The sequence below is a fragment of the Orycteropus afer genome, unplaced genomic scaffold (genome assembly GCF_000298275.1).
Source record: "Orycteropus afer afer isolate SDZICR_OR568_19922 unplaced genomic scaffold, OryAfe1.0 scaffold00272, whole genome shotgun sequence".
In the NCBI taxonomy this organism is placed as follows: Eukaryota; Metazoa; Chordata; class Mammalia; order Tubulidentata; family Orycteropodidae; genus Orycteropus; species Orycteropus afer.
In genome coordinates, this window is record NW_006921859.1 from 2130628 (window position 1) to 2156695 (window position 26068).

General features: G+C 42.2%; 1 protein-coding gene across 1 annotated transcript in view; it reads left to right on the forward strand.

Annotated features, from left to right (window-relative positions):
- CSMD2 (CUB and Sushi multiple domains 2) overlaps positions 1-26068 on the forward strand; it is a 972087-nt gene that overhangs the window by 541769 nt on the left and 404250 nt on the right. Inside the window, exons 8-10 of the mRNA XM_007950414.1 lie at positions 1602-1689; positions 2380-2504; positions 12890-13011. Coding sequence (XP_007948605.1) covers positions 1602-1689; positions 2380-2504; positions 12890-13011 — 335 coding nt within the window. The remainder of the gene's footprint in view (positions 1-1601; positions 1690-2379; positions 2505-12889; positions 13012-26068) is intronic.

A 26068-nucleotide genomic window follows, 5' to 3' on the forward strand; every position in this document is an offset into this window, starting at 1 on the left:
CCTTAGCAAAACAGATCTTACCATGTCATTCTGCTTAGAACTCTCCAGGACTCCCCACTGTCTTCAGGATCAGACTTGAACAACTGATAAGTCTGACCTCTGAAACTTCATCCTTTCACTCTTCCTTATCACCCGTTACTCTCCCTGCTACTCTGGCCACAGTGTGCAACCCCTAGTTCTGTGTCCATGTTCCCCACCTCACCCCCATGCCTGTTTCTCTGCTTAAAATGCCTCATTTCCATGTGTCCAAATCGTAAATGTTTTTTAAGGACCATATTCAATGTCCTCTTCCCCAAGAAGCCTTTCCTACCTCTCCCAGGTATATAAGACCTATTCTTCCACTGACCATACCTTTGGATGTATCTTTCATTTGACACATTACCTCTCCCATCATAGTTCCGCAGATCATGGCTGTGTTTCATGTCCTCACTCACTTGGGAGCTCCTTGAGGACAGTGGCCATATCTGACTGCCCTTGACGTCTCCCATGATACCCAAAATAGGACCTTATACACAGTAGTGCTCAATTAATGCTTTGTGTACCCAAGAGTGAGTGCTGGCGCTCTTTGTCCATGTTATGGGACACTGAATGGGGAGGGAAATGTGTAGATTCAAGGGAACGTTGCTGTAGACTCTTTTTCATGCCTCGTCCAGAGGTTGCTGTTGGGATGCTGGGACTGGTGGGTGTTGGAACGGAATTCTTCTCACCAAGCTGTCTTCCTATTCCCAGCCTCTGGTCACCCCCAAAGCCAGGAATTCGAAACTGTGAGTGGGTTCCAGCCCCATCAGTATGAGCATCCCCAAGACAGGCAGGGGTAAGAGGTCTTCCCCCCCTTTCAACCCTGGACAAGAGAAAACTGCTTATGTATCTGCCACTTCCTGACAAAGCTTCTCCTGTAGCCAAAAGGTGCATATGGTTTTGGTAAACAGGACTCTGGTGTTGGCAAGCGTCAGAGTGTCACGCCACCTGCCAAAAGGTGCCATCACTGCTCAGCACCCTTGACTGGTAGCGTCAGGAGGGAGGTACTCTGGTTACTGCTTACTGTGGCTTGAGAAGCATCTGATTTGTCTGAAGAAACATCCATGTTTGAGCAAAATTCCCGACCTTGAACTTCAGACCACAGCTTTCTCTTGCATTCTTTACCGTTTCTGATCACACATCCACCTTTTGTTTAACTTTCTTTGAGTCATTTCTCCATTTGGGGCTGAGGTTGGGGGGCTCATCTCATCTAGAGTCACCATCCCTGGATCTGAAGCACAGGGTGGGGAGCACCGGGGTGGAGCTGCGGATGTTCCACCTCTGGCCGCTGATGTGGGATGAGGGAACAGAACTGGGTGGTTTGTTGGTGGGGGGGTCCCTGCCTCTGAGTCCATATGCTCTTGATGAATTTCACTTGGAATTAGCTCACCAAGAAATTTGTCAAAAGCTGCTCCCTACGTTGCGCACTCAGGAAATCCCAGCCCCACAAACCAAAAGCCCCAGGCAGCCCCAGTGGAGCAGGCCTCCTTCTGCCTGTGTCCACTACCCGCCTTGAGATGTTGTCCCAACTGGTACCTGCCTGTGACTATCCATCTCTGTATGTGCTGTTTTTTGCCTTGTAGTAACTCAGGTTGGTGTGTCCCAAGGGCATAATATGTGTCCAGATCCTGGCATACCCGAAAGGGGCAAAAGACTAGGCTCGGATTTCAGGTAAGATCTGTTTGGGAACATTCTGATTGCATGAAGGGTGGGGTGGCCTCACTGGGAGAAGGCAGGGCCTGGCCTTCCTGGAGATGGCATAGAGAGGATGATGGAACACAGGAACTGACACTGTATGGTGATGGCCTGTGGCCTTTGACATTCTTTCCTGGTCCAGTCCTGGGGACCGTGCCCATGTCATAAAGAGGAGCCTGTGGACTGCCAGTTGTTGCCTGGCAGACCCATACTACGAAGGGCTGCCTTCATCAGTAATGACTCACCAACAGTCAGTCCAAACCAGTGATAATCTAGAGGAGCCTAGGGCCCTGAGAGGGGACATTTTGCAAAGCTTCTAACTATCAAGACATCTATCTTCCCATAATCCTCCATTTTCATTAAAGTTTATGGGTATCATCCACCCAGTCTTAGCTGCCCTAATTGATACTTATCTTAGAGGATTGCTGTTTTGCTCACAAAGTCACCTTTTAACTCAATCCTAAAACCATTAAATTGTCCAAGAAAAGAAGATGAAGAGCAGATGTTCCAATGAAGATTTTAAGTGATGAAACAGTGAAGTAGAGTTTAAGGGCCAGAACGAGAAATAAAGTTCAGTGTGATAATTCTTTGTGGCTCCAGAAAGAACTCAGGGTGGGGTTTGGCAAGTCCCAGGCATTAAGCTCAAAGACACACCTTGTCTCCCAGGTTAGGATCCAGCGTCCAGTTCACCTGCAATGAAGGCTATGACCTGCAAGGGTCCAAGCGGATCACCTGTATGAAAGTGAGCGACATATTTGCGGCCTGGAGCGACCACAGGCCGGTCTGCCGAGGTGAGGGTGCCCCAGGGAAGGGAAGTTGACCAGAAAGCTGGGCTTGGACATAGAGGTTAGAACCCTATGTCCTGCACCATGAGACCCAGATTCTCATCTAGACTGTGCCCAACTTACTCCCTGTTCTTTGTTGTTCCCTGGGCCTCAGTAACTGCATTTATTTACTAATTGACACATTTATTTAGTGCTTTCTCTCAAGGCCTGCTACAGTTTGGAGATAATAGAAGTGGAGAAGATAGATGTGGTCCCTGCCCTGCATGTACCTTATAGTCTAACGGGGGAGGCACATGTTAAGCAGGTCCTTAGCTCATTGCACAACACAACAATACCTAGGTAGGAAGGAAAGTCACCTTTTAGACCATCACCTTGAAACCCTGTTCACAACACATACACATCTTAAAGCAGCCACTCAGTGCTCTTGTTTCTTTCCACCACGCCCTGCAATAAGTAGACTCATTACTTCTGCTGGAAGAATATTCTTTTAGCTACTCAGCAGTGGCATGGACCATGTGATCAAATAGGCTTCTCTGTGGGATTCTTCTAACACGTACTTGGGCATCTTATTCTCAAAGCCACCCACATTCTCCGGTATCACAAGGACCAAGGTTGAGCTGGCTTAGCCTCCACCATCCAAACTAATCTTAAACTACCAAAACAAGTGTTTTCCTTCATTGGGGCAAGACAGCAGCTGCTTCTGTGGCAGAGAAGCCCCTGACCTCATCCCTCAGAGCATTTCCTGTGCTCTGCATATATCTCCCCTCTTCCTTGGCTTGCACACATGATTAGGACTCAGAGTTTTTGAGTTCAAGAGGAAGTAATAACTGGAGTTCATAAGCAAAGCCGTTGGCTGCCTTTTTGAATAGTCCTTTAGAAAACTTGTGGACAGCTATAGTTAAATTCTGGGTCTTTCTGGTCTAAGAAGAGCTTCTTTGCCTCTTTCCAGGCATATGCACTAAGATAAAATTTGTGCAGCATGAGACAGGTCCAGGAAAAAGAACTTAAAGCATTATTATTCTGAGGAAAGAGCAAGGTTTGAGCTGAGACCCACCTCCTTCATTGATAAGTCTGAAAGAGAGTCATGAAGATACCTTTCAAAAAAGCCTTAAATGGATTAATCCTCACTCAATTTTGAGGTGCTGTAATGACCATTTATAACATGCTTTGTGTTTCCACTGATTTTGGCTATATTATCTCAGGGATTCTACATAGGTGCCATCAAAGAACAGATCAAACAAAAGAAGAATTCTTGAGTAAATTCTCAGCTTTACTTAACTCACCATGGGCAATTGGGCAAATTATTGATTTTTCTCTGGGCCTGTTTCCTTACCTGTAAATGTTGATAATATCACTACCCTACCCGTCTTGTGTTTGATGTGAAGATCAAATGGAGTTGTGGATATGGAAACATTTTATAAATTGGGAAGCGCTTGACAGGAAAGCAAATATCCCATGCTAGAATATAAGCTCTATAGAGCAAGGACTGCATATGATCAATAGCATGTGAATGATTGGTGAATGAATGACTGATTAGCACACCACTAAAAAGTACTTCACTGATTAGCACTACAAAGCCAAGACACCAGCTATGTGGAGAGGCATAGAATTATCACGTCTGAGGACCAAGGAAGATTCCTTCATCAGTCTTTGATTTCAAAATTCCTTTTGAGAACCCAGAATAACAGTCTTTAGATGACATTGAGACCCGATCTCTCCCAATATTAGTTCATTGGAGGAAGAGGTTATCTTAGTGATGTGGCTATTTAATTCAACACATCCAAGGTGAGGAAGAAGTTCATAATTGAGTCATAAGACCATCTTTTTCTCCAGACATGTCCTGTGTCCCATTCAATCCACCTCCAGTGATTCTGATCCACTAAACTCTGGATTCTCTGCTATATGTTCCACTAAGCACCAGCCTAAGCTTCATCATACCATTATCTCATCAGTCCTCTGTCATGGTGAAAACAAACCAAACCAGTTGCTTTGATTTGATTCTGACTCATGGTAACCCCAGGTGTATCAGAGTGGAACTGTGCTTCATAAGCTTTCCAATAGCTGATTTTTCAGAGTGAAATTACCAACCTTTCTTCTGAGGCAACTGTAGGTGAACTCAAAGCTCCAATTTTTCAGTCAGCAGCTGAGCATGTTAGCTCCCTGACACCATGAAGCAGGGAGAAAACCATGGAAAGCAGAACCAGGCAGAAGTGGGTTCAAATCCAACCACCGTCACTTTCTATCTGGTATTTTGGGGCCAGAATCTTCACCTCTCTGAATCTCTTTTCCTTTTTCCCTGCTAAATTTCTATTGCCATCAAGTTGATTCTTATAGTGACCCTATAAGACAGAGTTTCCAAGGCTGTAAATCTTTATGGAAGCAGACTGCTCTATCTTTCTCCCACGGAGTAGCTCATGGGTTCAAACCTCTGACCTTTTGGTTAGCAATCTAATGTTTTAACCACCAAGCCACCAGAGCGCCTCCTTCTAAAAGGCAGTGATAAAACATGATTTCATGGCATTACTGCAAGTACTAGAAGAGACAATGGACATGATGATCCTCACTTAGAAATGATAACAGTGTCTGCAAGGCTCACGTGCACATGCTTAATTTAAATTACTGAACACTGTTGGGGTATAGCTTGCCCAGCCCCAAAGCAAACTGGTAGCCTCTAGTCACTGCGGGTTCTTTTAGGAACCTGTTTCCTCATTGTCTGATCCAATTATAATCCAACTGCATAGTTTGGGAGTCACATAGACTTTGATCTAAACAACAACTCTTCTACCTGTTATCTTGGTGGCTCTGGGCAGCCTCCTTTATCTTTTTGAGCCACATGGCCCTCATATGTGAACTGGGGCAAACAAAACCTACACTGATTGTGAAATTTTTGTTGTTGTTGTTATGTGCCGTCAAGTTGGATAGCGACCCTTCCTTGGGTTTCTGAGGCAGTATCACTACGGAAGTAGATTGCCCCATCTTCCTTCTGAGGAGTGGCTGGTGGGTTTGAACCACCAGCCTTCTGGTTAGCAGTCAAGTGCCTTAGGCACTATGCTACCGGAGCTCCCGATTGTGAAATTTAGACAAGTCAAATTATAACAAGTGGCTAGCATCATCTCCAGTGGGGAGCAGAATCTCCACACAGATTAGCTTCCTGCCTTTCTCTCCTCTTTTTTTCACCTTCCATAGGTCACTGTGAGGGAGAAAGAAAGCCAAGGCTCGTGGGGTTGCACTTGGATGATCTGGCTTGGGCTTCCCTGAAAGCCAAAGGCTGACATAGGTATAAGATTCAAGGGCCCTTTGTTTTGGCAGTTTCAAAGGTTTCTATTTTTATACCTTTTGTCTTTAGTCAGGGTTACTATTCTAATTATAATTGTTAGGACAGTTTATGTGAACCCCACTTTAAGGGAAAAAAAGATAGTCTTTAAATTCCAAAATAGCTCCATTAAGAAACAGATCAAATGCTAAAAAGGTTCGCTATCATACATAGTGGTATTATTTTTTGCCTAATGCATTTAAAATATGATTTGATTTTAAATATTCATTTTCCACACAATTAATTCTACTAAAACATGGGGCCTGGCAAATAATAGGTTCTCAAAAATGTTTGAGGACCACCTGAATGAATCAGTGATTGAAATGAATGAACAATATGGGCTGTGCCCTCATTTTGGAATTTGAAATTAGATATTCAATAAGCCTTTCTTTTCTTTCCCTCCCAGCTGAAGAAATAAGCTTCTAATTTGACTTCTTGCAAATGTTATTATCCAAGAGAGATTGAGAACAACGTGAAACATTGCTGTACTAATTCTTATCAGCCCCAGATGGAGGCAAGCTGATACAATATAGGGACTGTTGGATTTATTTCACATATGGAGCCCAATATTTAAAAACAAGTTTTTGCAGAAGTCCAATAAATAAAGCAGATGTAAGTGGAGCTTCTCTGGCTGAAGTAGTGGCAGGGGATTTGTCTCTTTGTCATTGCTCTCAGCTGCCTTAAGCCAATTCTCAGGAACCCCTGGGGCTCCAGGGAACACTGTAAACCACTGGTGTAGTGACGAGGACTGTATTGGACAACCAGGAGATCTGGTTGTTTTTCAACCAAAAGTTGGTCTTGAGTGAGGACAGAGACTAAATACCCAGCCCCAGATGAGCTACTTAAAGTTGATGATTCACAAAGTAGAAAATTAACTCAAAGATAATTAGCAGCAAACCACATATAATTTTCCCTTTGTGGTTAAACCACTATTTTCTGTGTATAGTTTTGCCCTGTTGTTTAGAATAAAAGCCTTTTTGGTGCCTGGACACCAGAGTTGGGAATTAGAGACCCAAGGTCAAGTTGTACTTTTGGTATTAACAAACCATGTGGTATGGGAGAAATCACTGAAATGCTTTGGCTTTTCTTCCCCATCTGTAAAATGGGTGTGTAATGTGGGAAATATTGCACAAACCAGATGCATTAAATGCCATAATAATTATATAACAATTACTGGTGGTTGTTCCTTCAAGGTCCCTGGGTGAGACAAATGGTTAAGCTACTAATTGAATGGGACCTGGTTCAAATCCACTCAGAAGTGCCTCAGAAGAAAGGTCTGGTGATCTATTTCAAAAGATGACAGCTGTGATAGTTGGAGCTGTGTGTCAACTTGGCTGGACCACAATTCTGTGTGGTTTAAGCTGTTGTGATATGGTTATTCCCATGATGGGATCAGATGATTATGTTTGGAGCAGCCAATCTGTTGAAAGGGAGTTTCGCTAGGGGTGTGGCCTGCTTCCAGTATATCTATGGACATCCTGGGAAAAGAGACATTCCTCTGTGGATCGGGATTCTGTTGTGCTGCCCATAACTTTCTGTGAGCGAAAAATCCACCATTCAGACTGGAGATCTTGGATTCGTCATTCATTGGAGTCAACTGCCAGTACACTCCCTGCCAATCTTGAGTTCCTCAGCCCCTGCAGCTGCAAGAGTCAGGAAAAGCCTCCAGCTTGACGTTTGATCCAAGAACTTTGGACTTGCCAGCTTCTATAAGTATGTGAGCCATTTTCCTAAGATAAATTTCTCTTTCTCTCTCTCTCTCTATATATATAAGCATTACTGGTTTTGTTTCTCTAGAGAACCCAGTCTAACACAACAGCCGTTGAAAACCCTATGGAGTGCAGTTCTACTCTGACACACATTAGGCTGCCATGAGCAGGAATCGACTCAATGTCAAGAACTGGTCCTCATTCTTGGTGGCCTTCACTGGGTCAACTTCCTAGGTCTATCCCTTAAACACCATCGTGTCCAGAATTCTGTTTTCATCCCATCCTTTTTTCTTCTCTTCTCTTCTCCTAGGAGATACATGACTGTACTAGAATACATCACCCATTTCTTCAGCCCTGAGAGTGTCCCTGAGTCCCTTACCTGTATGTGCTAATGATAAAGCTTCCATTTACTAAGCTATTTATATTGTATACAACACTGCACTAGGCATTTTTCATTATTTCTTTATGAGAAAAGCAGCAATAACCATATTTTGTGTTTAGTCAAAGCCTAGAATGGTCAGCTATTTATTTGTTCAAGGGCATAAAGCTAATCATTTGAGCAAGGATTCAAACCCTGACTTCAAAGGCTCTATTCTATTTCTACTTAAAAATTGAACGTAGACATTCTTCAGAGTCTATATATTAGATGGAACCTTGGAGAAAACATGGTTTTCCCATTTTTTGGATAATATTTATTTTTATATAATCTTAAACTCACAGAAAAATTACAGGAAATATGCAAAGAAAATCCATATACTTTTTGCTCAGATTTAAATTACTTTTAAGGAGCTAGTGTATGTGAAGAAAGCTGAGAAGGGTGAATCAGAGATGTAGGAAAAGACCCCAATGGGGCCATGGAAACCAGTGAATGTGAGTTTCACAAAAAAGCTTCAGTAGGGTCAAATATTCCAGAGAGGTCAAGTACATATTACTAAAAAGTAACAATTGGAGTTAAGTGGCTCAGCAGAGTGGCAAATGGTTGATGTTGCCTCTACAAGGAATTGGTGAGGGAACTGAAGAAAGACAGATGAAAGGGTTGTCTTTAGACTGAAGATTGAATTATTACAACAACCATGAAAGTGGTGATACCACCATTCTCCTGGTAGCTCCAGTGCACCCAGGATGAGGAATAAAGAAGGATAATAGGATTAATCAAAGGTAGCCATTTCTCCAAGTAGGAATGAGTATCTGAGGAAACTGAAGGTGGTGGTGAGCAGTCTTGAGTGGGCCAAACTGGGAAGTGAAAGAAGGAAAGTCAGGAGGGGATTGGAGCCAGGAGTCTAGAGAGTTCTACCATGTAGAATAGCAAGTGCATCAAGACCTAAGTCACTTCACTTAGAGCTTGGGTGGTGGTGTAAATAATTGGATGATTGAGCTTAATACCTCAGAGATGGACTCTCCTAATTCCCAGGATGTAAGGCCCTTGGTGTGGCTGTGGACATGGTTGATCTTGGGATGACAAGAGGACAAGGGTTTCAGGTCTTCTGTTTTAACAGAAGCAAATAATAAGAAGATAATAATAGTAGATGGGGTTGTTGATTTGCAGGATGGAAGAGAGGTTGTGTCTTCCAAATGCCTTCTGTTTCCTCCCTCTACAAAGAGTGAGGCAAGATCATCAACTGACAGTAAGGGGAGGTGAGGGGAAGGGCAGGAGGTCCAAGGGGAGTATAGTAGGCCTGACAGAGTCTCTGAGCAGAGTGGGACAGTGAACTTAATAGAACTAAATGATAAGGTCACTGGGCAATATCTAGGGTCATTATAAATTCATAGTGACATCATTCTTCCTACTTGTGTGGCTTTCTCTAGCAAAGCTCAGCTTTATGGGGCAGGTATGGAGAATGTAGATGGAAAGGTTCATTCACAGTTGATGTCCTACAGGCTACTAATGAAAGGGGAAAGGAAGAAACTTATGGGGGAATTTATAAGAAAGTGATCATAATGTTGAACCATAAGGCTTAACTTGAACAAGGACAGAAGAGAAGGCAAGAGAGGGCTAGTGGTAGAGAAATGTTGGTGTCAATGGAGTGGAGATCTCAATGAGGTCAGAGAAGAGTTCCTCTAGGAGTTCAGCAAACATTTGTGTGGAGAAATAATGGAAGGGGAGAGAAAGCCCTACACAGGAAGCTGTGGCTTGAGAAGGGAGGAAAAGATGGGCTTAAATTAAACAGAAGATGGAATTCCTAGTCCCAAAAGATGTTATAGATGTTTGGGGGTTGATTTGCCTTAGAATTACTGGTGGGGAGGTAGTTTCAGAAGACTGTAGAATAAGCAGGGAGGGAGGCCAGTAGTAGCAGAAGCAAGGAAAGGCATCATGGAAAAGCATCAGAATAAGATTTGGGGAAAAGATAGGAGACCAGTAGCACTTGCATCTGCAACAGTTCCATTCTGTGGTGCTAAGTTGTTTTGCAGCCAAGAACTCTCTATAGGTCCAGGTGATATTTCCCTAAGGTGTCCTGAGATATTGACCCCATTACATGGAACAGTGATATTCAGAGGAAGAGTGGGAGTGACTACCAAGCTCAGACATGGAAAGTCCCAGAGAAGTCTCCTCTAAAGCTACAGAAAAAAGCAGCTGATGGAAAAAGGCAACTAAAGAAACATAGAGTTGCATTCATTCATTTATCCAAATGTCTGAGCACTTATCATTTTGCCAGTCTGTGTGGGGTGCAGTGATGAGCTATGCATCTGTTGGTGAGACCCCAGGCTTAGACTGCTCAGGGGGAAGTCTCTCTGTTTACTGACCCCCCGATCTTGACTGGAGAGCAGAGGGAAAAAGTAGCTGATCCTCCATTCTGAACCCAAAGGAAGGTGCTCCATGCTGACTGCCTGCAGATTGAAAGATTTTAATTAAACCTCTCTAAACCCTTAAAATGGTAAATGCTTTTTTGACCTGTTCTCTCTAATTACCTTCAGCATGTTTCAGCAGATTGCAAATACCACCTAATTCCTGCAAACAGGTACAGGATGAATTGAGTCAAAATTTGAGGACTTTCAGCAGTACAATACAAACTGACTTTACAGAAGAGGTGTAAGGTGATCCTGATGGAGATTTAGAAGGATTCCCTGCAGAGCTAGGGTTCTGAAGCCACAGTCCCTCTTTGCAAAAGTGGGATGGTATCATGTTTTTAGTTTCAATCATCTTACTCTAATTTTCTTGGTAATGTTGTCAGTCTCTAGTGTGGTTAGGCGGAAAGAAAAAATCTATGTAAAGGAATTTCAGAAAAGTGGAAAAAGAAGAGAAATCTTGAGCCTAGTAAAATGGGTTGTACCCCAGGTTGGACTCCTCTTTGCTAAAGGTTGACTATGTCCCAAGCACTTGACTGAGTTTCACATCCATCATCTTTATAGTTTCACCCTCACCATAATTCAGTGAGGTGGTGTGGTATCTATCACCAGCCCCATTTTACAGAGCAAAAGCATCAGCAGAGGGGTTTTATAACTCACTCAGCTTTCCACAAGTGAGCAGGCATAAAGCCATAGTGTCAGCTGGTAGACTCCAAGGCCTATGTCCTCTTCACCATTCCAGCTGCCTCTAGGCCCAGGTATACGCAGTGTGTTCTATAAGTCTTTCTCAACAGAGTAAAGCAACAATCAGATGCACACGAAGGGAGTGGAAAAGAGGGTCCTTTTAGGAATTTGTTCCATCTTGACTCAACTGATACTTGATCTCAGGCCAAGGGAGAAACAGATCCTTTGCATGTTCTCACAGAGGAAGGCCATGAAAATGCAGAGGAACAAGCAATTGTGGTCCAACAACCCCTTGCAAATAATGCTGACAACACTTGCTCTGCTTTTGCATAACGGTTTTCACACCTATTTCCTCCACCTGCCTGCAACCCCTCACAGAGGAAGAGAAGTGTCTTAGACATTTTTCTCTTCCCACACTCTGTCTGGCCCATAATAGGCACTCAATAAATGTTGGAATGAATGAACGCAGGAATGAGTGCATGAAATGAGAAGAGATGAATTATCTCCGGGAGCTGGGGAGCCTGTTTCCCAGACCCTTCTGGGAGGGGTTTCCTGGGAAAGGTTTATCATGGCCCTGTCCACACAGGGAGAGGAGCCCTGGGATATTTCCCATCAGAGGAAACCAGGTTTGACATCACTTTCATTTTATATACTTAGGCTTATAAAGTTTGCTCACTATTTCTTTACTGTTAGGCACTTTGCCTACAATTAGGATAAATTGCCATGTGGGCAGCAACAGAACTGGCTCATAGAACTGTTTATTAAAATAGCTGTGTGCTAACATTGAAGAATGAAGTGGCTAGAACTAAAGAACATGTTTTAAAAGAAAGCAAACACCTAGGTACTATATACAATGTAGTACCTTAACTGTTATCAATCACTACTTAATCTAATTAGTTTAGAAGCTATTTTAAAGAGCTTAATTAGATTAAGCTGTGATTGATAACACTTTATATCTACTTGAGTAGAGCTCTTCTTCTAATTCACCTTGAATCTTTATGCTTCATGTCAAAAGCCTGTTCCAGGCATGAAATAAGGGGGGAGAGGGGAAGGATTTGGGAAACACTTGATGAGCACTGAAATCACTCTGGGTGTCCCACAGTGGGCGAGTTGGGCACCTTGGCAGAGTCCTTGAACCTCATGGGGTAGTCTTGGCAAGAAGATCTTGAAATTCTACTTCAGGAGGTGTGAGAAGATGATAGCTTGCAGAACCAGAAGAGGGTTCAGAGACCTAGCTAAGCAGATTTGGGTCCAGAGCAGGGCTTAACTATTTTTGGAGAACTGGAATATATATAGGTGCTCTAGTGGCATAGTGGATAAGGTGTTTGGCTGCTAACCAGGTTCAAACAAGCAGCTCTGCAGAAGGAAGATGTGGCAGTCTACTTCTGTAAAGATTTATAGCCTCAGAAACCCAGTGGGAGTCCCTGTGAGTTGGAATTGACTTGATATCAGAGAGTTTGGTTTTTTGGTTTGAAGTGTAAATGGGGAAATTCATACAGATGAGCATAGCTAAGGGGTTGCTGTTAGTAGGTCCATAGGTGCTTGGGGATGCCCCTGCCCACCCAGCTTTAGGTCAGCAGGAGTAGTGTTAACCACTACTTCATGGGGACCAGGACAGGGTTGGGGGCAAAGTTGCTTAGATTGCCTCTGGAAGTTCTTCATTGCCTATAGCTCAACAGGACAGGGCATGTGGGCCTGCCCCTGTCCAAGTGCTCCAGGGACTCTGACTTCCCTTTGAACCAGCTGGGAACTGTAGGGGAAGGGCACAGGAACTAGAAGGTTGTATCTGGGGTGGGACTGTACAGACTACAGTCTCTTCTGGGATGGGGGGGGGAGGGAGGGAGGGAGGGGAGCTGGACCTAATGTAGGTTAAAGACTTCTCTTGCATCTCCTCTCTGCAGCCCGGATGTGTGATGCCCACCTTCGAGGCCCATCAGGCATCATCACCTCCCCCAATTTTCCCATTCAGTATGACAACAATGCACACTGTGTGTGGGTCATCACAGCACTGAACCCTGCCAAGGTAAGCCTCTTGGGGTGTGGGAAGGTGTCCTGTGGGCAGGACTGGTTCAGGGGCAGTTGGTCTACAAGAGGCTTGAAACCCAGAACTTCCTTGTGGTGGCATCTCTGAAGATAATTCTTAAAAAAATTTTATTAAATATCAAGTAGATAAAAAGCATAATTAGAAAATATAAGCTATAAAGAAGATCAATACAACAAACACCCAGGTAGCTATTTCCCAGCTTAAGAAGTAACCCTCACAGTTACTTTTGTGATGCATATATATATATGATTTGCAAATATTTTGTTTACTAATTTGCATCTATTTTACTAGTGAGATTGGCCTATAATCTTCCCCCCACACTTATATTGTCCTTGTAAGGTTTTTGTGTCAAGATATCGCTAGACTTATAAAATGATTTGGAAAATATTTCTATCCTGTGGAGTTATTAGTGGAAAATTGGAGTAGCATTTGCCTTGAAATTGTGGTATAACTTTCCAGATAGTTTTGCTGCTTCCTTTTCAAAAGATTTTAAACTATAGATTTAATACCTTTAGTGTCTAAAGAAATACTTAAGTTACCCGTTTTTTGTTGTTCTTGTTGTTTGTTTTTTCCCTTCAGTCCATTTCACTAAGTTTTAAAATTTATTTGATATAAGGTTGTCCATACTATCACTTATTATATTTTAATCCCAGCTGTTGCTAGATTTCTAGTCTCTTTGTGATTTCTCATTTTGTATCTTCCTTTTTAAAATCAATATTGCAAGAGGTTTCACATTTTGTTGATCTTTACAAACAACTTTTGGTTTTGTTAGTACTCCTTTTAATATATTTTCTATTTCACCAGTTTCTGCTCTCATCTTTATTATTTCCTTCCTTCTATTATATGTGGATATATTCTGCTGTTCTTTCCCTAGAATCTCAGATTTGATATGTAGGTCATTATTATCCAGTGTTATTTAAGCACCTAAGGCTATAAATTTTCCCCTAAGGACTACTTTGACTACATTCCCACAGGTTTTTATACATAGCATGTTTGTTGCAGTTTAGTTAAATGGTTTCTGTCTTTCATTATTCTTTCACCTGTCAGCCATGAATTATTTCAAAGTGTTTCTAAATTTCCAAACAAAGGATTTTTTTTTCTATCTAGCTATCTTTTTGGTACTGATTCTAGAGTCTGTGGTCAGAGACCACTATCAGTACACAAAATTTTTTAAATTTGTTGAGATGTGCTTTATGGAACAGAAGTGGTCATTTTTCATACTAACGTGTGTGCTTGGAAGAAAAATAAAGTATATTGCAGTTGCTAGGTTCCAATATGTCAATTGAATAAAGCTTGTTAATTTTATTTATATCTTTTATATCCTTGTTGATTTTTTTCTATCTTCTTGATCAATAAACTAAAGAAAGAGGAATATTGAAATCTCCCACTGTGGTGGTAGGATTGTCTATTATCCCTTAAGTTCTGTCAATTTTTGCTTTATATATTTTGTGATTGTGCTATTAGGACATGCAAGTTAAGAATTGAATCTTTTTTAAAAACCACGTGTAATGATTCTCTTTATCTCTAGTAATGTCTTTTACCCAAAAGCTTTTTTTCTCCCAGCTATTACATCAGCATTCTTTTGGTCTTTTTCAAATGCTTCTTTTTCTATTCTGATACTTTCAACCTTTCTGCTTCCTTGTGTTTTGTATATGTTGTTGTTAATGCTGTCGAGTTGGACCCAACTCATAGTGACCCCTCCTTGGGTTTCTGAGGCAGTTTCTCTACGGAAGTAGATTGCCCAACCTTCCTTCCAAGGAGTAGCTGGTGGGTTTGAACTGCCAGCCTTCTGGTTAGCAGTCAAGTGCCTTAGGCTATATTTTTTAATTATTATTATTTACTCTGACAATCTACCTTTTAACTGGAATATTTTGACCATTTAAATATACACATCATTTCTATTCTTTAAGCGTTACCTGAAATTACCCTAGAAATATGAATATACATACGTAATGATACCTAACCTTAAATGATAATTATATGTTTCTCCTGAAAAGTCATGGCTCTTAGAAAACTGTAACTTTAATTTCCCCCTCTGAAATCATACACTGTGATATGTGTTTTCGTTTTAATTTGCTTTTTCTCCAAAGGCATTATTATTATTATTGTTTAATGAAGCCAAAGTCCATTTGGATTTACTCAGGGATTGACCCCTTCTTAGTTCACCATTCTTTTTTGCATATCAGCCCTTCTATCTGGAATCATACCTCTCCTGTCAGAGAATACATTTTAGAATTTCTTTTTATGTTGATGGCACACTCTTTAAGTTTTTTCTTTGTGTTAATATATCTTTATTTACCCATTGTTCTTGAAAGAACACTGGTTTTCTCTGGATGTTAAATTCTCAGTTGATAATAATTTTCTCTCTGGACGTGGAGATATTACTCTACTGTTCTCTAGTTTCCATTGTTGCTGTCAGCTTAGTTTGGTTCCTTTATTTTGCATCCTCTAGGGAGCTTTTATGGTCTCTTCCTTGTCTTTTGTGCTCTGCAGTTTCATTCTCGTGTCTAAGTGTGGGTATTTCTCTATTTATCCTACTGGATAATCATTAATATTCTTAGATTTCAATTCCTGTGTTTCAATGAAAATTTCATTCAAAATTCCTGGATTTATGAGTTGTGCCTTTCATCAATTCAGGGAAATTTTTAGCCATTATCTTTTCAACTGGAAAGGTTATTCTTTCTTTTCTGCTTCTGGTATCTGACAAGACATGTTCATGTTCCTCAGTCTGTATTCTATGTCTCATAATCTTGTTCATATTTTCTCTCCTTCTCATCATATTCAACTAATTCTCTGTTCAGCTGTGTCAAATCTCTGTTAAATTCATTCAATGAACTTTACTTTTATTTTAAATGTTATATTTTTTTCATTTTATAAAACCCCATTTGGTTATTTTTCAAATGCCCTTGGCCATATGTTATCATTTTACTGCTTACCCATATGTTTAAATCCTTCTTTACGTCTTTAAATATATTAAACACACCCATTGTATTTATTTATTTTGCTAATGCCAACATCTGAAGTCTTTGATGGTTTGATTCTGTTGTCTGCTGTTTCTCACCTTTTGTTCCCAGAACTGTTTCCTTCTTTGTGTTGTGCTTTTTGACTGTGTGGTTACAATCATAAACTTTGTGGAAATTCTCTGAGATGTGGAGTGAGTTCTTCCAAAGGGGGTTTGTATTTGCTTCTGCGTGGTACCTGAAGGCACCATCAGCCAACACCTCTTTAGACTAAATTCCTAGTATGAAGGTTTTCAATCACCTAAGTATTGTGAAGGCTGAAAACCCAATTCATATACTATTTTAATTCAAGTGTTTTAATTGTAACTTGCCTTTTCTCACAAGGCATTATTGTTAGTGCTTAATAAAGCTAGTGTCCATATAGATTTATACTGAGGATGACTTAGAGTTATGGATCCCCAGGAGAAATATTTTCTGTTCCCTGTGCAGTGTATCTCAACATCTGAGATAATAAACCCTCCACTGACAGGGTGGGAGAAGCAGAAGTTAGAAAAAGTTAGTAAGAAATACTCAGAGTCCCAAATACAGTAAATATAGAGACGCTGAGAATGACTCAAAGCGCATGAAGCAGAGTTTGGTCTTAAGGACATTTTTAGAAACTGGTGAAACAGAGCTTTAGTCTTCAGGGCCTAATGGAGAAGATGGGTCAGGAGGCAAAGCTTAGGGCCCACCAACGTGGACCAAGAAGAGACCCTCCTCTGCATAAAGCTGGGCTATTCAAGGACAGAACACTTAGCCTGAGGGTTACCTATTCAGTCACTTCAGACATCTCCTTCAGCAAAAAGTACAGGCTATGTAAGTTCACTTTCTGTTTTATGAGCTTATCCTTCGTTCATTCATTGACTGGAGATATGATCTGTGCCCTTGAGGAGCTTGCTCACAGGAGAGAACACAGGCATGGAAACAAAAAGCTAGAGAGTACAGTTCAATGCTAATGGAGGTGTGTCCAGGGTGCTATAGGAAAACCAAGGAAGAAGGCGCTAACTGAAACATCAGGGAAGCTTTTCCCAGGGGAGGTGACATTTGAGCAGGCACTTAAGAGATGAGAAGACTTAGAAATCTCAAAGAGGACACATGTATAAAGGTTTGAAACCTACTCTTGGAACTGAAGTAACTCAGCATGCCTATATCAAGATGAGGATGGAAAAGTAAACAGGATCCAGATCTTGGTAAGCCCTGTTTGCTTGGCAATGAGGTTTACTTTTATCTTGAACCAGAAAATTTTAAGAGTAAAAAGGTTAAATTGTTCATAATAACAATAGCTATTTCATAGCTAGCTAGCTAGCTAGGAAGGTAGGTAGGTAGGTAGATAATAAATAGATGCTCTTGAATCTACTTTGACTCATGGTGACCTTATGTACAACAAAATGGAATGTTTTCTCATCCTATGACATCCTTAAAATCACCAGCATATTCAAGTACATCATTGTGACTATTTTGCCAGTCCCTAACCTTTGTTGACCCTCTAATTCACCAAATGCAATGTCCTTCTCCAGCAGTTGATCCTTCCAAAGCAAGTAGATCACCAGACCTTTCTTCCTAGTCTGTCTTTGTCTGGAAGCTCTGCTGAAATCTGTACACCAGACCCTGCAGGTATTTGAAATACTGGTGGCATAGCTTCCAGCATCATAGCAACACACAAGTCACCACAGTAAGACAAACTTACTTACTATAGATAGATGAGTGGTGGAGTGATCTCTTACTGCTCTTACTGTGTGTACTTTCTGTGCCAAGCACTGAGCTAAGTGCCCTATATAGTTCATTTCATTCTCTTAATAGCACAATGTGGAAATTATCGAACAGTATCATTAATATCACACACAGGTAAAATCTCGCTGAAGATAATTCAAAAATGGTTGCAGCAATATATTGACAGAACTTCCAGAAATGTAAGCTGAATTCAGAAAAGGATGTGGAACGAGGGATGTCATTGCTGATGTCAGATGGATCTTGGCTAAAAACAAAGAATACCAGAAAGATGTTTACTTGTGTTTTATTGACATTGCAAAAGAATTTGATTGTGTGGATCATAACAAATTATGGATAGCATTGCAAAGAATGGGAATTCCAAAACACTTGATTGTGCTTATGAGGAACCTGCACATAGACCAGGAGGCTGTCATTGGAACAGAACAAGGGGATGCTGCATGCTTTAAAATCAGGAAGGGGGTGTGTCAGGGTTGTATCCTTTCACCATACTTATTCAGTCTGTATGCTATATGGAGGACTATATGGAGAAGAACGTGGCATCAGGATTGGAGAAAGACTCATTAACAACCTGTGATACACAGATGACACAACTTTGCTTGCTGAAAGTGAGGATGACTTGAAGCACTTACTGATGAAGATTAAAACTACAGTCTGCAGTAAGGATTATATCTCAACATAAAGAAAACGAAAATCCTCACAGCTTGACCAATAAGCAGCATCACAATAAATGGAGAAAAGATTGAAGTTGTTAAAGATTTCATAATGCTTTGTTCCACAGTCAACACCAATGGAAGCAGCAGTCAAGACATCAGACAGTGTTTTACATTGGGCAAATCTGCTGCAAAAGACCTCTTTCAAGTGCTGAAGAGCAAAGATATCTCCTTGAAGACTAAGATGTACCTAACCCAAGCCATGATATTTCCAGTTGCCTCTTACGCATGTGAGAGCTTGACAGTGAACAAGGAAGGCCAAAGAAGAGTTGATGCTTTTGAGTTGTGGTGTTGGTAAAGAATACTGAAAATATCATGGACTGCCAAAAGAACAAACAAATCTGTCCTGGAAGAAATACAGCCAGAATGCTCCTTGGAGGTGAGAATGGCCAGACTTTGTCTCACTTACTTTGGTCATATTGTTAGAAGGGACCATTCCCTGGAGAAGGATATCATGCTTGGTAAAGTGGAGGGTCAATGAAAGATGGCAAGGCCCTCAACAAGATGGATTGACACAATGACTGCAACGATGGGCTCAGGTATTGCAAGGATTATGGGGCTGGCACAGGACCAAGCAATGTTTCATTCTGTTGTACATAGGGTTGCTGTGAGTTGGAGCTGACTTGAAGGCACCTAACAACTACAGCAACAACAATATCACAGTGAATTGGGTATTAATAGACACATTTAATGAACGAAGAAGCTGAATTATGGATAAGGTAAAGGTTAAGGACGTTAGCCATAGAATATAGCCAGTAATTGGCAGACCCAGGATTTAAAACCAGTCTTTCTGCTTTCAGCACCCATACACTTAAATAGCTGCATCTTGTTGCTCACTACAAAAAAAGTATCAGAGCAGAAGAGAGAGGTTGGGATTAACAGCACTGGGATTAGTTTGGGGAAGGATGAAGGTCACTCTTTCTTCTAAACCAGAGAGGTGGAAATAAGGTCTGAGTTTTTGAAAGATTACTCTGGCAGCCATGGAGTGGATTAGAAAGGGATTCAGGAGGGAGCAAATCTAGTCAGGAGGCTGAAACCCAGGTAGAGAAAAATGAGGTCATCAACAAAGGCTTTGGAAATAGGGAAGAGGAGACAGATCTGAGAGATTTAGGAGACAGTATGAGACTTGGTGGCTAATTGTTTATAGAGGTTGAGAGAGGAGGAATCTTATTCAATATTGCATCCCTAGTGCCCAACAGAGTGCCTGGCACATACTAGGCACTCAATAAATATTCAATGAATGGATGAATGATAATTCATTGCTTTCTGGCATGGACAAATGAGAGACTTAAAAAGGAGACATAAGAGGAAGAACATGCTTTGCAGGGGTCAAGAGGGAAATAGTGTATATTTGAGGTACCTGTGGGACATCCAAACCAAAAAATATCACTGCTGTCGAGTCAAGTGCAACTCATCGAAACCTTGTAGGACAGAGAAGAACAGCTTCATAAGCTGTAAGTCTGTAGGGAAACAGACTGCCTCATCTTTCTCCCATGGAGCAGCTGGTGGGTTCAAACTCCCAATCTTTTGCTTATCAGTTGAATGCTTTATCCACTGTGCCACCAGAGCTTCTGTGGTATTTAAATCCACTTGTTAGAAACTGGATAAGTCTGGGTTCCAAACAAAGAATTGGATGTTGTCAGCATATAGGTGGTAATCCAAGCCTAGGAAACAGCCAATGTATCTTGGAAAGAGTGAAAAGAATCAGAAGATTCATAATGGATAGGGAACATCATTGTAATAGAGAACAGAAGAAAAAAGAGATCCAGTGAAAGAAACATGGCAAGAGCAGTCTGAGAGGAATTGATACATGCTGCAAAAGTGGGAAGAATTTCCAAGGAGTGTTGACAGCAGTGCTGAAAAATGGTCTTCTTGGGTAAGCACTGAAAAGAGACCATTAGCTTTGGCCTTGGACGAAGAGCTGTCAGTGGAGCTGTGGAGACAGATACAGACAGCAGTGGGGTGAGGAGCAAGTGAACAGGAGGTGACGCTTGGAGGTCATGAGTATAGACACACCTTTTGAAAAGTTTCATGGGGAAGCAAAAGAAAGAGAAAGGACCATAACTTGTGAGGGAGGTAGGGTGAAGAGAAGGCTTGGAGTGCTTTGGCATGTTTTTTTAGTTCATTTGTTTAGGTAACAGAAACTTGATTATGTTTGAAGGCTCAGGACAGAGCATGTGAAGAGGAAGAGAGTGAGGATGTAGGAGAAAGAGGATGGTGACTGAAAGGAGGTCCTGGAGAAAGTAAGAAGGAAATGGGATTGTGAATGCCAGGGTTCTCTTGCAAGAAGGGGTATACCTTTTCTTTAGAGACAGAGGAGAAGGTGAAGAAATATGCTGTTATGAGAAGGAGTGGACAGTTTTGCTGCACAAGTATGGAGTTGGACATGTGTCCCCTTGTTCCTCTCATGATCATGGGATGATTATGCATCGCAGACATCTGCATATTGTGGACATGAGGCTCTTTTTCGGAAGGCTATGATCCTTATAGGACTGCTGCTGGCTGAGTTTTGGAGGGAGCTAGGAGTGTTCCAGTGACAAGGTCCCCCAAAGGCAATAGGAAGGCCCCAAAAAAGAAACAGTAATGCTCTGGTGTTGGAATGACCAAGAACCTGTATCAAGACACCAGCATTAACTGAGCACCTACAGGCCACACAGTGGTTCTACACAATGGGAACAAGGAGAACTTACCATCTTACTGGGGAGGCAGGTTAAGGGTATGTCTCGCCTGTATAAACCAGGAATAAAACAAATGAAAATGCCCCACTTCATTCTCCTGGAAGCCTGGCAGATTCAGGGCAAAGGGAAAAGAAGACTCAGAGCAAGTGGTACTGGCTTATCCCAAATGCATCCGCCCACTCTCACTCTGATTGGGATGTCTTTGGGAAATGCCACCTCAAGCATTTGGACTGATTAGTCCTTATAGTCAGTCTTTCCATGATAGTATTCCCCAGACATGGTTAATCCTCAAAACATCTAGGGACACTTTAAAAACATCAATTCCCAAGCCTTTTCTCCAAATATTTGATTCAGTAGGTCTGGGGTGGGTGCTTGGAGCCTATGTTTTTAAAGACTAGCCAAGCTCATATGATGAAGAACAAAGCCTGCAAGGACACATACAGGGCCCATTCCCCTCCACTCCCCTTATGACACCTAAACTCCTGGTCCTTTTAAGATTCATAGACACACCTGGCCCTTTAAGACCTCTGTCTATGCACATGCACATGCTCAGACCAGTCCAAATGCCACCTCTTCCCAGAATCCTTCTGAAATCCACCAGATGTTGCTCCTTCCTCTACTCCTATGGCACTTCCTCAGAGCCCTTTGTTGGGGAGCAGATGATGTTTAAAATCTCCTTCCCCCATAGATCACGGGTGCCCTGAAGCAAGGGTGGCAGTCTGTGTATTTCTTCCACAGCAAGCACAGAGCTGGGCACAGGAGGGGCTCTGCAAACATTTGAATGCATTCATGATTGATGGAGGAGATGCAGCTCTGTGTCAGGCAGCTGTCAGGTGTGGCTCTGCTCCTGTTGGGCTCCAGGTGCAGGCTGTGACCCCAAGGCTGCTGGCTATCAGGACCTTTTGGCTCACCCTTATGGAAGATGTGGCTGATGAAATGTCCAGGCTCAGGCCCGAAGCCTGACCTGTGTCCATGCCCCCTGCCTGCACACAGCTGCCTTTCTTTAGCATCTTCTCAGTGTGAACTCAAGACATATGATCAATTTGCATATGAGCCTTGCTGGGTTTGATCAGGAGAGTTAATTCACCTTTGCTAGAAAGGAAGGAAAAGCAGGAGAGGAATAGAATATACATGATGGTAGAGGGGAGAGAAGAGGGGGCTCGGTAGGAAGAGGGAAGGGAGAAAGAGGGAAGAGAAAACACATTTCATGAACTTCAAAGGCAAAGATAACAGCATTTTGATTATTCACTCCTTGGGGATCATCAGTGTCACTCTTGCCTGTGTCGACCTGAAGAATTGAGAAATAAGTATCCCAGCAGGTGCTCACTGGCTAGTGCAAATGTCACGGGTGCGTTTGTCAGTCCATTTATTCATTCAGCAAACATTTACTAATGCCTTCTCTGTGCTGAGCCCTGTGTGGGGTGCTGGTGATCAGAGAGGTTTCCCTGGTGTGCCCCACAGCCCATGTGCCCCACAGCGCTCCTCTGCAGGGCTGGGCAGCTCCAAACCAAGAAAACTAAACCAGTTTTTGCAAAATTAATTTCTATTCATGGTGACCTCATGTGTTACAGAGTAGAGCTGCCCCATGGGGCTTTCTTGGCTGTAATCTTTATGATGTGTGGATTGTAAATTATGGTAAACAGTTGCAAAGGATGGGAATTCCAGAACACTTAATTGTGCTCAAATGGAACCTGTAGATAGGCGTAGAGGCAGTCATTCAAACAGAACAAAGTGAGACTGCATGGTTTAAAATCAGGAAAGATGTGCATCAGGGTGTATCCTTTCTCCATGCATATTCAATCTGTATGCTGAGCCTATAATCCAAGAAGCTGGACTAGATGAAGAAGAACATGGCATCAGGATTGGAGGAAGATTCATTGACAATCTGTAATATGCATATAACACAACCTTGCTTGCTGAAAGTGAAGAACACTTGAAGCACTTACTGATGAAGATCAAAGACAACAGCTTTCGGTATGGATTCCACCCCAACATAAAGAAAACAAAAATCCTCATAATTGAACCAGTAACCAACATCATGGTAAATGGAGAAAAGATTGAAGTTGTAAAGGATTTCATCTTGCTTAAGTCCACAGTCAACGCCCACGAAAGCAGCAGTTAAGAAATCAAATGATGTATTACCTTGGGCAGATCTGCTGCAAAATATCCATTTAAAGTGTTGAAAAGCAAAGACTTCACCTTAAAGACCAAGGTGCACCTGACTCAAGTCATAATATTTTCCATTGCCTCATGTGCATACCAAAGCTGGACAATGAATAAGGAAGACTGAAGAAGAATTGATGCATTTGAATTGTGGTATTGATGAAGAATAAGGAATATACTACCAGACAAATCTGTCTTGGAAGAAGTACAGCCAGAATGCTCCTTAGAAGCAAGGATGGTGAGACTTCATCTCATGTACTTTGGACATATTAACAGGAGAAATCAGTCCCTGGAGAAGGAAATCATGTTTGGTAAAGTAGAGGGTTGGCAAAAAAGAGAAAGACCCTCAGTGAGATGGACTGACACGGGGGCTGCAGCAGTGGGCTCAAGCATGGCAACGATTGCGAGGGTGGCGCCTGACCAGGCAGGGTTTCGTTCTCTTGTACGTAGTGTCGCCATGAGTCGGAACCTAGTTAATGGCACCTAACAGCAATAATCTTTACGGAAGCAGATCTCCAGTCCTGTCTTCTGAAGGCTGCTGGGTTTGAACTGCCAAACCCAGGTTAGGTTAGTAGTCTAGCACAAACCATTTGCACCACTCAGGGATGGGCAGCTACAGGGGGTCTCTTTAACCAACCAAGTCCAAATCTTGATTCCTTCCCTTTTAGAGTTGTCTCCACTTCACATCATTTCTTGACTTTCTCTTCCCCCAGAATCAGTATGTTCTGTACACTTTTCTCTCTTTCTGAAGATAGGGTAGGATGCACAGCTTTCCTGATTTTTTTTTTTTTTTTTCTGATTTCAGCAGGTGGCAGACGGTATTGTGCTTTTTATTTATTCATGTGTCTCCTCTACTAGATTATAACATCTGTAAGGGTAGCATCCATGTTTATCTTGCCTACTGTTACCTCTCCAGAGTCTAGCACTTGCCAAGTGCTCAAAAGTTGTTAAATGAATATGTGAATTAATTAAATATTTAGGTAATTGATTAATGAAAGGGTTTGATTGTTCTCTGAACTACCAAAATTAAACCTGAGAAGGTGACCAAAGTTCCAGGATCACTGAAACTTCTCAGCCCCTGCCTCTGAGCTTTATTTCCCAACTTCCTCAAACCCCTTCCTCAAAAGTGCTGGAAGCTTATCGAACTCCTGAGAGTTCAGATCTTCAGCCTCCCCACTCCAAGAACCAATTTTCCAGTCCTGTCCTGGGACCTCAAGGAACTCTGGCAGTACATTGGTTAAAGCATTAAGCTGCTAACCAAAAGGCTAGAAGTTTGAACCCACCAGCCGTTCCACAGGAGAAAGATGAGATGATCTGCTTCGGTAAAGATTTACAGCCTTGGAAACCCTATAGGAAAGTTCTACTCTGTCTTACGTGGTCATTGTGAGTCAGAGTCAACTTGATAGCAGTGGGTTGGGTTTGGTTTCTTGGCCCTAGGCCCTTAGCAAGACCCAAGCAGGAATCACCGTTCAGGGTGTACCTAGGAAAACTGAGTTTCTTTCACAGAACTAGTAGTAAAAGTGGCAGCACAATTAGTAAGCTAAAGCTGGGTGGGCCAAGGCCAGCCCTTGGGAGCTTAGAAAGGCACTGTGAGGAGGAATAGAAGGGGAAGGATTGGAGCAGAGCCTTGTGGAAGGGCCTCTGCTCGGCCTGAAAGGGGCAGAGAGGCAGGACACATAAGCCCATGGCTCACCTTTATCCTGAAGGTCAGAAGTTGGCAAGCTCTTCTTGGTGCTGAAAACCTTTCCTCAGAACCTATAGCAGTTAGGTGGCAATGGCTGTGACTTGCAGAAAACTCCTCCACAGAAGCTTAAACAAAGTGGCTTAAACAAAATACATCTCAAGGATACTCCAGAGATAAGAGTCCAGGGATGGCGTAGTGGTTCCCTCAATGTGTTTGGCACCTTTTGGTTTCCTCTGTTGTCATTCTTTGCTGTGGCTTTCATCCTTATGATCACAAAAAAAACCAGCTCTACCTCAGTCCTCACATCTGTGTTCCAGGCAAAAGGAGGGGAAAGTAAAGGAACCCTGAACATGTATTTTTTTATTCCTCAGCCCATTCTTGTTTACCAGAATTCTGTCACATAGTCTGGTGTTAACTCGGTGCATTGCCATATTCTGAACAAAATCAGAGTTATTTTAGGAAGAGATAAACAGAGGAAGGGGACACTCATGGTTCATTGGTGGAATTCTCACTTTCCATGTGGGAGACCGTGGTTCAACTACCGACCAATGCATCCCATGTGCAGCTGCCACCCATGTGTCACTGGAGGCTGTCATGTTGCTGTGATGCTAAATAGGTTTCAGCAGAGCTTTCAGACAAAGATGAACTATGAAGAAAGGCCTGGTGATCTACTTCCAAATATCAGCCAATGAAAGCCCCATTGATCACAATGGTCTGATCCACAACTGATCATTGGGGTGGCACAGAACCAGGAAATATTGCCTTCTATTGTGCATGTGGTTGCTCTCAGTTGAGGGCCTACTTAACACTAGGTAACAACAGCAACAAAAGCAAACAAAGGAAGGGCCATTGAGTAAATAACTATGCATGTCTGTCACAGAACCCCAAGATATAAATTAGATCAAAGAGGATTGTCTTTGAAGCAGGGTGCCACCCACTCTGGTTCCTTCTCCACCTTTGTTGGTGGCCCTGAAGCACCTCTAAGAGACCCTGGGGTATCTGGGAATGCAGCTGGAAAACAATTGCATCAGATAGGGTAGGGGTCAGCAAACTTTTTTTTTTTTTTTTTTT